The sequence below is a fragment of the Penicillium subrubescens genome (assembly GCF_028828155.1).
Source record: "Penicillium subrubescens strain IBT 31985 chromosome Unknown utg000009l_segment0_segment0, whole genome shotgun sequence".
NCBI lineage: Eukaryota > Fungi > Ascomycota > Eurotiomycetes > Eurotiales > Aspergillaceae > Penicillium > Penicillium subrubescens.
Genome location: NW_026643159.1, coordinates 77,870 through 91,839, shown reverse-complemented (window position 1 = coordinate 91,839; position 13,970 = coordinate 77,870). Strand labels below are relative to the sequence as shown.

At 47.1% G+C, this 13,970-nt stretch overlaps 3 protein-coding genes across 3 annotated transcripts; all 3 read right to left on the bottom strand.

Annotated features, from left to right (window-relative positions):
* Positions 1-558: 558 nt before the first annotated feature.
* N7473_011128 (uncharacterized protein) lies at positions 559-2,637 on the bottom strand (the record flags this gene model as incomplete). The annotated part of the gene is made up of 6 exons (XM_057157067.1): positions 559-775; positions 873-1,171; positions 1,222-1,480; positions 1,547-2,153; positions 2,213-2,477; positions 2,530-2,637. 6 exons carry the CDS (start codon positions 2,635-2,637, stop codon positions 559-561), a joined length of 1,755 nt encoding a protein of 584 aa, XP_057004189.1.
* Positions 2,638-4,932: 2,295 nt separating this feature from the next.
* N7473_011127 (uncharacterized protein) lies at positions 4,933-5,301 on the bottom strand (the record flags this gene model as incomplete). Its single annotated transcript, XM_057157066.1, has 1 exon — positions 4,933-5,301. The coding sequence occupies one exon, from the start codon at positions 5,299-5,301 to the stop codon at positions 4,933-4,935; it is 369 nt and encodes a 122-aa protein (XP_057004188.1).
* A 5,346-nt stretch (positions 5,302-10,647) lies between these two features.
* N7473_011126 (uncharacterized protein) lies at positions 10,648-13,155 on the bottom strand (the record flags this gene model as incomplete). Its single annotated transcript, XM_057157065.1, has 1 exon — positions 10,648-13,155. The coding sequence occupies one exon, from the start codon at positions 13,153-13,155 to the stop codon at positions 10,648-10,650; it is 2,508 nt and encodes an 835-aa protein (XP_057004187.1).
* Positions 13,156-13,970: the final 815 nt, after the last annotated feature.

The following is a 13,970-nucleotide window of genomic DNA, read 5'->3' as shown; positions in this document are numbered from 1 at the left end:
GCATCAATCTACCCGTGCATCGCGTCATTCTGGAAAGGGCAAGCCCGTACTTTAAGAATGTTTTCTCGGCTGGTTTTCGGAAATCAAAAACCAAAACATTGACATGCAACGACCCTATCCCACAAGCGGACTGGAGAGCTTTTGAGTATGTGTACACAGGACGCTGTAAAGACGAGACTACTGTTGTTGAAGGGGATGGTAAGCTGACAATAGGAGTGGCTACTTGCCACGGTAACTTCGCACTGGATTATGCAAGGAAACTTAGGAGACTGCACTGATGACTGAGCGAAACTGTAAATGAAAATGAAAAGTACATTCGAATGATCGGATTGCCTACAGATGATGCCTGCAGGTGCTGAAATTCAGAATATACACAAGGTGCGATCGATAATCCATAGGCCAGGATATTCGTCGCGCGGCCCGGGTTATCGCTTGCTAATGGTCTTCCGCCAGCCTTCGCTACAAGTCGTCCCCCTTCGACTCGCCTTCTGTGCGATAATTCAGCACCTGCGCGCCCCCTGGCCCGTAGCCCTTCCCCATATCAATTTGTTGGTTGCATCAATTGACTGCAGGAGATGGGACTCTACTCCATTCAACATAGCGTTCAAGGCCGGAGAGATTCGACCCTAAAAGAGCAGAGAACTCTTCTCGGGCATCTTCCTGACCTTTCTGACGTTTCAGCTGCGTTGGCCACTCCTCAATAATGGTATTGGGCGATTTAATGTAGACTCCTTGAGCCATTCCAATTTCAGCAAACTTGTGGATCACCATGTACCTATAAAGTCGTTATAACGATGTCACGGTGACAAAGGCATCCACCCTTCACTTCACAGGTATCCGCACAAAGTCATCATTTGGCACATTCTACTTACGCTTGGAAATAATATTCTACATCGAATGAGAGTGTACGGGCGTCCCAAAGCCTCGTCATATCTGCGTTGTCGGGTCTAAGAAGCCTGAGAACGTCCGGTTGAGGCAAATATTCCATGAGTAAATTGATCTTGCTCATTGAATCTTTTTCTCCGGTTGCCTTCACAATCTCCATGACTGCATTGAGGAACAATGTGATGAGGGTGGAGTGCGAGTTCTGATAGTGTGGTTGAAGAAGTGGTGCCAGGAAAGCGAGAGTATCATATATTCCGACGTAACCGACATCGGAAATATTGGAAATCTAACAGGATATCAGCATCGATTGTGGACGTAGAACATGACGTTAAGAACCTCAATTCTTGCGAAATGGTCGTTTGGCAGCTGAAGAGCTAGCTCTCTGACGTCTGTACTATATAATTCAAAGTGGGCTGTCAGAGTAGTGAGCCGTTTTAAAAACTTCCGTATTACTTTTTGAAGATATGTAAACAGCTTGCCGTAAAGATCTGAGACTGTATGAGACTTTTCATTGCGTATTTCCCAAATGGGCCAGCCTGTCAAAGGATCGGCCTTATCATCCAGAGGCCAGGCTCTCTGGTCGTGAAATAACGTGCTACCTAAATTTAGTAAAAGGATCCTGAGACTCTTTGGCCTCGGCTGAGGCTCAACCCATACTTACGGGTTTGGAATATTGAACCCATTGCGGGTGTGCCCGAAAGGCAAAAGCATGCCATCTTCCCGAAATCTTTCTTGTCCAACTCTCAATGCAGGAGTCAATTCTTTGTATAGCCACCTGTCCATGTAATCCGCCCTTTCAGGCGCAAGGGTAACCGCGGTACGAATCTTCTGCGCTTGTTCAAACGTCAGACTACCAGGAACACAACATAGTCGTCTGGCAAGAAGCCATTCTTCTCGGTTGAGGGTGACCTGTAGACTCCTCTGTGACTTAAAGTACCAGGTCTTGCTCAAGAAAGCGCCAGGCTCAAGGAAGAGCGCTTCGTCGCAGACACCGGCAATAAGGGGCAAAGCTTTGGCTTGAATTCGAGACAGTGTCCTGGAATTGATGAATGAGGAATACCAAATATGAATTAAAGTTTTGGTGACTTCTCGATCTTGGTCAATTTCGGACCAGTGCTGATCAGCCGTGTCAAGAGCAAGGAGAAGCAGAATCAGGTTCCTCGCAACGACTGTAGAGTTTCGATCGTTGATTGTCAAGGTTATACTCTTTTCAAACTGACTCGGAAGATCTGCGACGGTCCTCACAACGTTCCGTAAATCGCCCGAAGCTGGAACTCTCCTGTCAGCCATAATTTTATCCATTCAAAAGACTATCAATCAAACACACCAGCAAATAAGAGCGCAACATCCTTCTGATCGGCAAGTCCCTCATGGCTTTCCAGTTGCAACACATCAAAGGCTGGTGTGTTTCCCCACAAATACTGATGCGATCCGAAAGGATTGTGGAAATTCCCGGTTTGGTCGCGGGCCGCCCATGCTGGGGCCCGAGCTTCACGGTCCCATGCTGGGCGCCAGCATGTATTATTGAACGGGGACTTGCAGTCTCTTCGATGAGTCTTCCAGTGGGCCTTTTGACAGTTCTTACTGCAATACTGTGATAGATGAGCAGCTTACTCGAGCTAAGCGGAGAAAGTGGTCTCTCACAGCAACTAGTTGACAGCCGCTGCAGGCTAGTCTACCAAACATTTGGCAAGGCGGAAACTCGGAGACGAGGTTCGCACAGTATTGCGAGTAAGACGGATTTCCCTCCATAATGGGAGTTAGATGAATGAAGATGACGCTGAGTTGCTGTCAGTAGATGGCCTGAGATATGAAGCAGCGCAGATGCCGTAAACTATAATCTCGAGAATAAAGTAAGGAGAGTTTGGATCCAGGTCATTGTGGGCACATGCAGCCCAAAGTAGCGGTCAAGAGTCACACGCTTCTTGCATATGCACAACGTGGCAACAAATAGTCTGCAGTGAAGAGAGAACTCAATTTCCCAAAAAGATTGAAGTTCTTGATCAGTCTGTAGACTTGTGAATTGCATACAATGCCATCCATATCGCAGAGTTATGATCCTTTCAGCTCGCATAAGTACTTGACTATCATCGCAAAAGAAAGCACATGGCTGTGCCTACGAAGGATTCAGACATGTATTGGTAGATCCTGTAGAACCACCTCTACAAAGACGATACGGCCTTGGTCTTCTCAGTATTTCCTTCGCATTGATAATTCCCTTGCTCCACCAACCTGGTTCTAAACGCACCTAGGAAATGGCATTAGAACCTTAGGGGAGATAATTTCGACACGCACTCGGCAGTTTAGCGAGGGCTCCCACTTGGGTGAATTGAGTCCAGGCTGGCCAGACATTAATGAAGTATACATTTACCAAAGTGGCTGAAATGATAGGTCTGATCTATAGACAGTCGCAGTAAGGCAGGCTGACGTTTCCGGCAGGAAGGAGCTTACCGCGATTGTGGCTCATGCCGTCAGCAAGTTGGACTTGACAGATAGTTCTGAAAAAGGATGTGAGTCAGCAACCTCCATGAATACTGGCAAGACAAGAGGGCATCTGTTTAGCTGTTTCAGAGAGTAACATCGCTTAACCGTCTACCTAGGATGGTTCAGGGTTTATTCTTCACTATCCTGCAAGGGAAATTGAAGTAAAAAATGTTAAATCAATCGCCTTTACTATCATGCAGCCGGCGGACCAACCACGTCAAGACTTTCATGCTCTCCTCTAATCATCTCTGGACCAACAGCCAATTCTGAAAAGGTTCTGATTTAAAAAGAATCAGTGTTATTATAACGGTTTTCGTGGCCATAGAGCAGCAGGGGTGGCCGAGCACTCGCTAAATGCCAAGGAATCCTGTGGATGGCTGAAAAAGTTGTCATTCACGAAGCTTTCGTTTTCTCTATCTTTTCATTGACTGCAGTACAAATTTCCTTTTAATGACATCTCACCCAAAACACGGCTGCAGTACGTATCTTATTGTCCTCCCAGCTTACCATATGTTTCCCATAGTTAGGTGCATTAAATGACCTCCGTTTCATCTGGCCCGAAATGAATTTCAAACTTGCAGCCCATGCTAAGCCGTTTTTTGCATCTCAGCCCCCACGGACAGTGGTGACTTTTGTAGCATGAATGGTCGTCACAGTGAGCACCTTCAAGACTAGCTTATTCCCGGCCGTTCACAAAGTTGCTCTGTCTGGAACAACAAGTTTATCAAACAAAGCAATCGAGAGTGCGAGACAGGCATTATCTAGCTGATACTGAACTGCTAGGGATAGCTCTGCCAGTAGTTGCGTACCAAGATCCTCCATCCGGTCTAATTTTGCAAGTTGAGTTGTCGTCAACTGGTGGCGCAGGATGATCTCCTGATCTGGGCGACTACGCGGTAGGTGAAACAGATCTGGCGCTGCCATACCTGCTGGTACCGGGTGTATGTGGATGGTTTTGGATCCACGATAATTGGTCGTTCACAAATGCCCTGCCGTGAGAGAAAGCTATTGATTCGGATTTGGTCAAACTCCTTAATCCGCCGGTCCTGGATAGTGTAATTTACACGCTTGATCAATAGTTCTACACTCTGCGTGAACGCGGTAAGCAGTAGCTCATAAGAAGAATCACGCCTAGACTGGGCACATCCGAAATCTGTGACCTTGAAAGTATTTGGGCCATTGGGTGAGCTCTAACCATGGAAATCCTTCAGTAGCATGCTTCTGGGCGCTGTCACCCAGCCATTTGCTTTTTCTTATCGGTAGTACTGCCACGGTTTTTTGCATATCAATTTGCCAGCGCAAAGATATGTGCGTAAATTGGTTAATCCCTGAAACTATAAATTTCCTAAAGATAGATCGTGTCAGTGGTCTACAAAGGGCACTCAGACATAAAAAGATAGCTTGCTCATGACGGTCTGTAAGGCCATTCCTGGACAGATGAATCCTCGTGTCCGAAATATGTGATCTGCCCCGGGACATTGTAAGGATAGTGGTCACAAGCTACATGCTCTCCATGGGACTTCCGTCAATATATCTAGAGTGATTGTGTATATGTGCGTGTGTTTATGTACTCTTGCCATCAGGTTCCATCCGTCTTTTCTTCGTCTCGGCGAAGAACTGACGCAAGATAGGTTTGTTTCGGCCATTCGGTCCTCCAAATATCTCCAAGCTTTGCTCCTCTGTCATTGGCTCCCCGCTCTGTATGACCTTGGCCCATAATCCTAGCATTCGGTCCAATTCGCTCCATGCATGGACTTCAGATTGGCAAATCCCGGTTATAGTCAAAGGTGGTCCAAACGAACTTCCAAAATCCTTCTTGACAACTGCATAGTACGATGCCCAATCATCGGTCTCAACGTCGATATCATAATCACCACTGCCCCATATAGTGACACAGCTAGCTTGAATGCGTTGGCCTTGCGGGGAGGACATTTGCGAATATATAGTGCTATTTCGACGATTGGAGATGCAAGAGGTTTCGGATTGAAAGATTCGCTTGGAACAGGAAGGTTTGGGTCTTAAAATAATGATAAGCTGGCGAGTGAAAACGTGAACGATTTCTGAAAGACTCTTTCCAACTGAAAACATCATGCAGTTTATATGAAAATTCTAGCACGCAACAAAACGATCCTACCGATGAAATCTCTAAGCGGTTTGATGTATCACAATCGCCTTTATTGTGAATGGGAAGGAAGCAGGTTTCCAGATTGAGCCGCATATACGAACGTAGCTGCCGTTCGTATCTGCGGGCCAGTGACGCTTTGCAGATGGTGAAGAAGCATCAGGGCGTAGTCGGCCGAAAGAACAGCCGAGCGGCTACATTTGCAGCCTCCTTTGTGGCCAATGGATAGTCGACACGTATACTCTCAAATCCTACCATCGTTTCACGATCGCTGCAAGCTTGTGTTGAATGAGCCATGAGAGCCGACTGCAGCCAAAAACACGTGCATTTGTTCTCGCCATGGACACGTCCAAGCTCCAGCTAATTGATTCACAAAGCTTCCGGGAGGCAAATTGTCTAACATCACCCATGCGTGCATTAATAGCATCCCACCCCAAACATGTCTGCAGTACGGACTAGTAATTCCAGATGATAGATTTGATTTGATTTGGAAGAACAAATGAGCATCTTTGAACGGTCTATTTCTCCCTCACCGACATTTTGTAAGATACATGGACTCTATGGAACATTCATCTCGCGGGAACTTCGGACCTCCAATCTATAAGAGATGAGGAGATTGGTCAATATCCAAGTCAGACTTCCATCAACCACCAGATAACGGGTTGGTCGGCACCACTCCTACCTCTTGAAGTGAAGTACGTTCCCTATTGTACTAGTATCTTCGGAAATGGTCGACCATTTCACACTTTTTGTCCGTGCACCCCATAGTAAACAGTCCGGCTGACCGCAAGGACCCTGTCCCGCCATTACAGTCCATACTTATGCCCGTGTGCTTCCGAAGCATGTACTCCTTCCATCCTATGTACTCGTTACTATAGATCGTACCATGCTTCCCACATACTTGGACTTCGGGGTTAACACACCTGGACCTATTAGTTTCAAATCTCCTTATTCACTACCACTGGCAGCAATCCCGAATAATCCGTAGCGATGGCTGTAAAGGGATTGGAAAAAGCAATATGTGTTCCGTCGCTCGACACGCGACGCGTCACGTTACTAGAAAGCGGTAGTACATATGGGGAAGACCTGGGGGTTCTCGAGCTCTCCTCATTAACTCCTGCCATTTTCACTCCTTTTCTGCTCGATTAGTCGGTTAGGACTCCATCATCTCTCCATGCCGCACTCTGCTCCTCTTGCCTATCCAGTTTCCACCCGGGAATGGCCCTCGCTCCCCTTGTATCTCGATTGGGAGGAGCATGTTGCAATCTGCACGCTTTGCCGGTATGCGATACCCACCGAAGGCATACAGGCAAGCAATCATTTCCGGAAAAAACATCAGATCTCCAAGAACCGGCGAACTGGACTGGACCAATATCTTCAAGGACATCAGTTCAAAAGCGGCCGCCTAGCTAAGCCACGGCCAACCGGGTCACAATCTCATCCGGCTCTCCAGGTTAGTGGTGGGTTTCAGTGTTTACAGTGTCTCTATATCAGTACAAGCGTGCATCTCGTTTGCCGGCACTTAAGGGGAACACATACCCAGGATGATCCCACGGGTTGTGTCGATCTAGATATGCTGTACAAGCCAGTTCTCGTTCAGTCCTGGACCCAGTCAACTACGACTCAATCATTCTGGACCATTTTGAGCGCACCCTTAAAGGGCACGACTGAGAGTGGTGCAAATGAGCCTCAATTGTGTACCGCCAATATGAAATTATTGCATAACCTACGCAAACGAGAAGAAAAATTTCATACCGTCCAGAAACCACAGAATAGTTCTCAGTATAGCGGGCAAGATACTTACGAGAACTCGCCCATGGCTGGCGAGGACGCAGTGGATCGTGACATATCAAAATGTTCCCCAGTCCTATTCGTCCACTTGCTCGGGACAACCGCCGAGCAGTTGTTAAGTCGGTCACCCCAAGAGCGTTAAGGTGGGGTGTCTGGGTTCAGGATCTACAGCAGTTACCGTCGCAGCTTGCCCCTCCATGATTTAATTGCCGAGAATTAGTTTACCCAAAATCAATTTAATACCGGTGGTGGAACCACTTATTTTGGCAAGTCTCAAAATTTCACCAATAAAGAATAACACGTTCGGCCTTTTGTGATTCTGTTTTATGTTTGCAGTTCATGGTCTTTTTCAAAATTGAATAAATTTGAATCTCCCTCACATACCCCGAATAGTCATAGTAGCCTTGACGTGCTCCCTGCGACCAGACAAGTTCAACCTTGTCGAAATATACAACACGCAAAGTGCCAAGATTCAAGCGGGTAGCCTGGTTAACCCACGTCCGGTAGCAATGTGCTGTAATTCCACAGAGAGAGAGTCAGCACCGTACAGAATCATGCCGTGCTTTAGTGCATACATATTTTAGATCCTACTAGGGCTATGATTAATTGCTACAGTTCCTTGAGCGACCAGGGTCAGTCCATTTGTCGACGCCAGCCAGATATAGGTTAAGTTACCGAATAACCCACTTGATTTGATATTGTATTATATTTCTTGTTCTCATACACAAACTTACCAGAACGGCCGAGACTCAGCCACATGACTGTATTCTGGCCAATACTGTAGTAGGTTCAAGAAGCGGAGCAACCCGAAAGAATCGACTTTGGGGGGCCCGAGGGGAAGAAGCGCTGGCAATAGACCGTTTCCCAGAGATCCGAGCCCGCCTGCGGCTGCGTCAATACAATCGTGGCAGCAGCCTTCCGAGGTCGACCTTGCCGTCATGGTGTGAGCTGATTGGTCCGGATATGTTTTTGCAGGTCGGCTAATTCCGCCTGCAATTGAATTATTTCTTTCACTAATATCTGCGTCCTGGCAACTTTGATATCCGCTTCCAATTCCCTTATATGCTCACCTACCTTGCCCGCTGAGAATATTTAGTACTTAATTGCGCTGGGCACTGGCTCATGAAGCACAGCCGCGGGAGGTGAAGCCGCTTAAGAGGGAAGGAAGGTGTCTAGGAGAGAAACTCTAGCTAGAGACTCCTCTTCTCCTCTCTTCAGTCTTGGTACTTTCGTTGCAATGCATAAACCGCGTCGATCTCTTTCTTGGCCCGTAACAGCTCAAAGAGATAATTCTTGAATTGCTTCCTTGTTTTTGAAATCAACGAGCTGATTATTCCGCCTTGAGACCCAAGTAGTTTTAGTATTCTATCCAACAGCAGAAGTGTCCCACCGGGTATTCGGGCGCCGCTGACTCTTTTTGCTCCGGGAATTGATAGTCGCAAATTTTACCGTCGTCACCCGGATCAGCCAGGGCCGCCGAAACGGGCTAGCTCTATGGGCAGAAGCAGCGTTGAATGACCAGTTTGAACCCGACCACCCTGACGACGGCAGGGCCGCATGGCGATGACTTGACCTGGTGGGCCAGGCCCTTTAAAGAGGAGGGGATTGTGACGAGTAGAATAGCCGTTACCACGTGGAGTGCTAGGTTTGAGCCAACTTACCGAATCGGGATGATAAGAGATGGCGCTCTTTATCAGTGGAATCTACCAACGATACCCCACTAAATAGATTCTCTTCTTCTTCCTGTTCTCTAGTCTTGGTTATTTTGTCGAATGACACAGTTTGGTCCAGGATTTTTTTTGACCCGTAACGAAAAGAACATCGCTTCGACTAGAATTCCTTCCTGAATACAAGACCGACTCTCAAATTCCCCGAGATATAGAACCACCGATTTGTAACCCAGGGAATGACTATAGCATCTCCTGCAGTCTCTGTTCCAATGCCGCCTACATATGTTTTTTCTTGATCGAAAACCCAGATTGCACCTCTGCGATTGATTCGATCCAACACAACTGCCACTGTGTTGGAAGGAACATCGACTCGATTAGCCCGGTCGGGATTGAACCATGTTATAGAATCACATTCTTCACTTGGTAGCTTTTTCCATTTTTAGCAAGTAAATGACACAGGCGGTAGATTTGACATACCTTTTCCCTGAAGAGTTGAAATAGACCTTCAATGGACAAAGAAGTAGCTAGAAAGTGCTTGAGCTTCCATGTACTTGGTTCCCTAATACCTTGAGGCACCATCGAGATTTTCGAAGTGCCCAAGTAGATTGGTGCCATCGCATTGGTTCAAAAGGCGATGTGGAGGGCTCTACTGGCCAATATATTTGAACCCTCGATGAGTTCTTGCGGCAAGCCAGCAAGAGTAAAGTTTTGATAATATGATCTGGAAGAGGCCGAACGGTTTATATGATAGGCTTTTGAATTATTGGCGTGGTGTGATTTTCAAAGTCGATATTAGACGAGGATTGAGGCAGACGGTTTTAAATTTGGGATCCATTGATTCACGGGAAATGAACTGGGTTTTTGGCACTGGGGGTGAGTATTCACCCTCGCCTTTAGTATTCAACTGTAATAATAAAGGATGGTAAAATTATGGTAAAATTATGGTAAAAGGCTGGTGAAAAGCGGGACCAATCAGTGGTTTGACCCTCATTTAGACCCGCTCTCTGTAGTACTAGGGAGGAGTTTTATTGGGGTTGCCCACGCTGTCTCACGTGCCATCTAGTCCGAAATTACGGAGGGATTGGTCCTCCTACAACTACCTCACAAGAGTCAGTTGCTTGCCTCTGGTGGTAGCTCGTCATCTCTCACGCAGTCAAAGCATCCAACGAGGCAACTAAGCATGGTGGTGTGGGCCATGGGTGTTGAGATCGGGAGATCCCCTGCGGGGTGCAAGCGGTAAATGATTCTGCCGCCAAGAGAAACGATCCAATCATCATCGAGTTTATGGGTCCCTGCACATGTGATGGATGCTTTGCTGCACTCAACTACAAAGAGAGAGGTTTTTCTTTTAGGAGAGGGGCTACTCAAAGGAAGCAGAGGGAAGCGAGAAGGCATCTAGGTTCAAGCATCTAAAATGGAAAGAGGAGAAACGCAAAGGAGAGGCCTAATAGAGGCCAAGAACGGGAACATTCATCAAGCGCTGGTCCTGGAACGACCCGCGGAATCATCGCCAAAGGGAGGGAACCTCCATCAGATTCCACCGTTAAGGTTGTAGCTTGACAAGTTTTACAAATGCCTCCTGACAAGCTACCCAGAATGAACTCTTCGCTGCCGCAGGGCGGTTTGAAATTGTATTCAAACAAACATTAAGATACAAACAGACATAAAGATGCAAAACAAACATGAACATAATTTTCAAACCGAGACCCCTTTCTCCGATACAATGACGTTGAAGTGTCTCTTCAATCTATTAACCCACTTTCGTCGTGCTAAATCATGCGGCAACTTCTCCCCATTCCGACCGTGCGGTCCATGATAGAGAATTTTATGAGCATCTCCCTCGGGGCCCTCGAGTTGGAAAGTATGGATGGACCCTAACGATCGTTCCCAGCTAAAACCTATATGAGACAGGAATGTTACCCAAGTGTCGAAACTCTCCTGTCCTTTTTCGCGAAAGCGACTCCAATACTCTATATCACTTTCCTCTGTGATATAAACATTAGGCCGAATACGCGGCTCATCTTCGGTGGACCAGACGGCCGCCAGTGATGAGGACTCTGAAATTTTCGACGGTTTCTGTCTTCGCGATTTCCTCTTCTGTGTAGCAGTTGGCCTTGAGCTTGCATCTGGCGAGCCCCACCCCGCTTCCACCATGATTGACGCTGGTTTTGACGTAGATGCTCTCGGGACCGGGGCCTGACTGAAAATCATGTGAACAATAGGGTTGGTGTTGTCCCATAATAGCATGCAATCATCGATACTATTCCAGAACCGACGGTGGCGATCTACCAGGGAAACACTGTCAATTCGGGCCTGTCTGTTGAACTCGTATTCCCTGCTTTTAATCTTGTTCAGAAATCCTGAGATAGGGAATAGCCACGGTCTTTCGCGTTTCTGCCACTCCAATGTAGCATCGAGTGCCAAACGGGCGTAATTATCGTCTATAGAGGAAATAAGATTATAGTGTTTGGCAGTCGCTTGCGTACAAGCAGAGACAACTGACATATCATGGAGCGCTTGGGCGATGGGGAGTGGGAGCGCTTCCTGATCACTACCATCGGAAAGTTCCCGGTCGATAGTCCTCAGCATCGGCCCAAAGCCCATTAATCGTATTGTAGGATGATTTTCCGCCATTAAGTTGAAAAGATAATGCAACGTTCGATTTTCCCGGTCTCTGCGTAACCACTCGTTGTTCTGTATCGAGGAAAGCATCTCATCGAGGATAGAGCGAAACATAGAATGCATGTATATGGCGTCTTTGATCTGGGCATCATCAGAAGGTACTTGGATTACCGACAAATCATCACCATAGCTCGTCTGCTGGTCGGTACGGCAAGAATCAAGTTTCCGATAGATAGTGTGAAGCACATCTATACGCCCGAAAACAGCAGAGAGAAAGGGCAAGGTTTTCTTTTTCATGTCCGTAAATCGCATGTTCCAGTACTCTGCGTCATTGCGGAGCTGCCAGAGATCATCAAGGGCTTCATCAGCAGACGCCTTTGAAATATTTTTCAAATTTCTCCAATCAATGTGGTCTGGTCTCCCATATTGCTGCTGGGCAGACAGACTCAGGATCGGGAGGAGCTGGTTTGGGCTGTCCCTTCTTGGGCCAGCAGTGGGCTCGACACAAGGCTCTATAGGGGCCGAAAGACATGAGACGAGGAACTCATACGTCATTTTTTGGGCCATTAGGGAATAATAACCCGTGACTGGATTTGTCATATGTAAATTTTTCACAGTATCGAGTTCGAATTGTATCCCATACGGAGAATTGCTTGCGTTGGCGTCGGTATCAGAGAAGAACGAGATTCTCCCCTCGACTTCAATTTTCTTGAAAAAGCAGTGCCAGTATCCAAGTGCCACAAAGCGGGAATCTGCGAAAAGGAAGGCCTTCGGATGTATGGCGGACCGATTTTGTAAAAACTCCGGAAGAACGTTTGCTTGTGCTAGGTCCTCGATATTGAGCAAGGGGGATAAAAATGGTTCTTGAGCCGAAGCCGTCTTCGAATTTTGCGCCAATATGCAAATTGCCAAATCTGGACGACGATGCAACTCCCTAAACTGCTGAAGCCAACGGTTTCGTGCTTCGGGGTGCAGTTGGCTCCATTGCGCTTGGAAAGATCTGACTCTGCCTTGACTATCCAGCCGCCTGAGGGTCTCCCACAAATCGAAGATTTCAGTCGCGATCGTGTTAATCTTGGGCTTGAATATCTTCATGGGTAGTTGTTTCTTTGACAACAACTTTGTAAGGCCATAGAGGACGTTGAACGTGTAAGCGTGAGACGACCAGTTCGGACCATAAAAGCTTCGCATCAGTTTATGACGAGGCGCGTTTCGGGACGCCTTTTCGACAAGCGTCTCCGGATTTCCTGTTTTCCAATCCCAGTCAGACAAGGCATTTAAATCAAGCCCTAGGTCGGTCATAAGCTGCATATTTTGCTGCAGGGTTTCCTTGTGGTGCCTGATCGTCTGTTTAATCTGCTCCAGCCAAGAGTCTAGATTGTCGAAATCAAGACGTCCGTAAATGTCTTCGAACGATCGAACTGTCTTCATGATTTTGGGAAAATTGAGACTAAGACCCTTGCATGAAGCACTGGAGGTAGCACCGTGGAGACAGAGCTGCTCCTTGAGCACGGGCAAGATAGTAACAAGCTGGTCGCACAATTCCTCCTGCTTCTCGAATCCTGATAGAATAAACTTCATCTCTAAAGGCCAAAATGTAGCAATTCAGAAGAGAAGAATACAGCCAGCTAGGTGATTGCTTGTAAAGTCGTATAATGAGGTTGTGAAAGAGGCGGCGGAAATTCCAGCTTGGAGAATAGATAATCAAAGCAAGATGACGTGTTGATGGCACAACGAGAAGCTGAGGATCTGGGATCAGATTAAGGTGCCGACAAGGAATCAATGAAGGTGGTGGACAAACCAGATATGTAGAGACGCTTGGTGTAGATGATGTTTCGGTTGAATGAGTGAAGTTTGAAGGATGGTTCGGGGAGCGGGGCTGAGCGGGGAGGCTGGACTTTATCTCCCATCCGTCCTATCACTTTGCTGCAGCCGCCCGGTCGCAGGGGTAGCACCTCTTTAATGCACGGCCATACAAGGCGACGAAAACGTACGGCGAGGCCGCAGCTCATGACTTGCTCCGGCAAGCGCCTAGATTAGTTATATAGGCTTTGTTGTATAAGCCCTTCAAAAATTTCCTTAGCCGTGGCCGTCTTCTGGAAACGTGAGGGTGGCGCTACAGTGGGTGCTCTACCTCTATTCAGCCGGCAATAAGTATTCAGGTTTGTCGGGAGTCGCTCTTCGATTTTTTGGCATAACGATAATTATTCATGCTTTCAATCCTATCTGAGTATCAAATTATTGATCCGATTCGTTTCAATCTGTAATCTGCGATTTTGAGACAGTGCGTTCATGGCGGTGAAGGAGTTGAACGGAACTTGTGTCGAGGGGAGAGGTAATAAATACCGCTAGTTACCGCCTTCTGGGTCGTCATTATTCAGCGTGTACTTGATCTA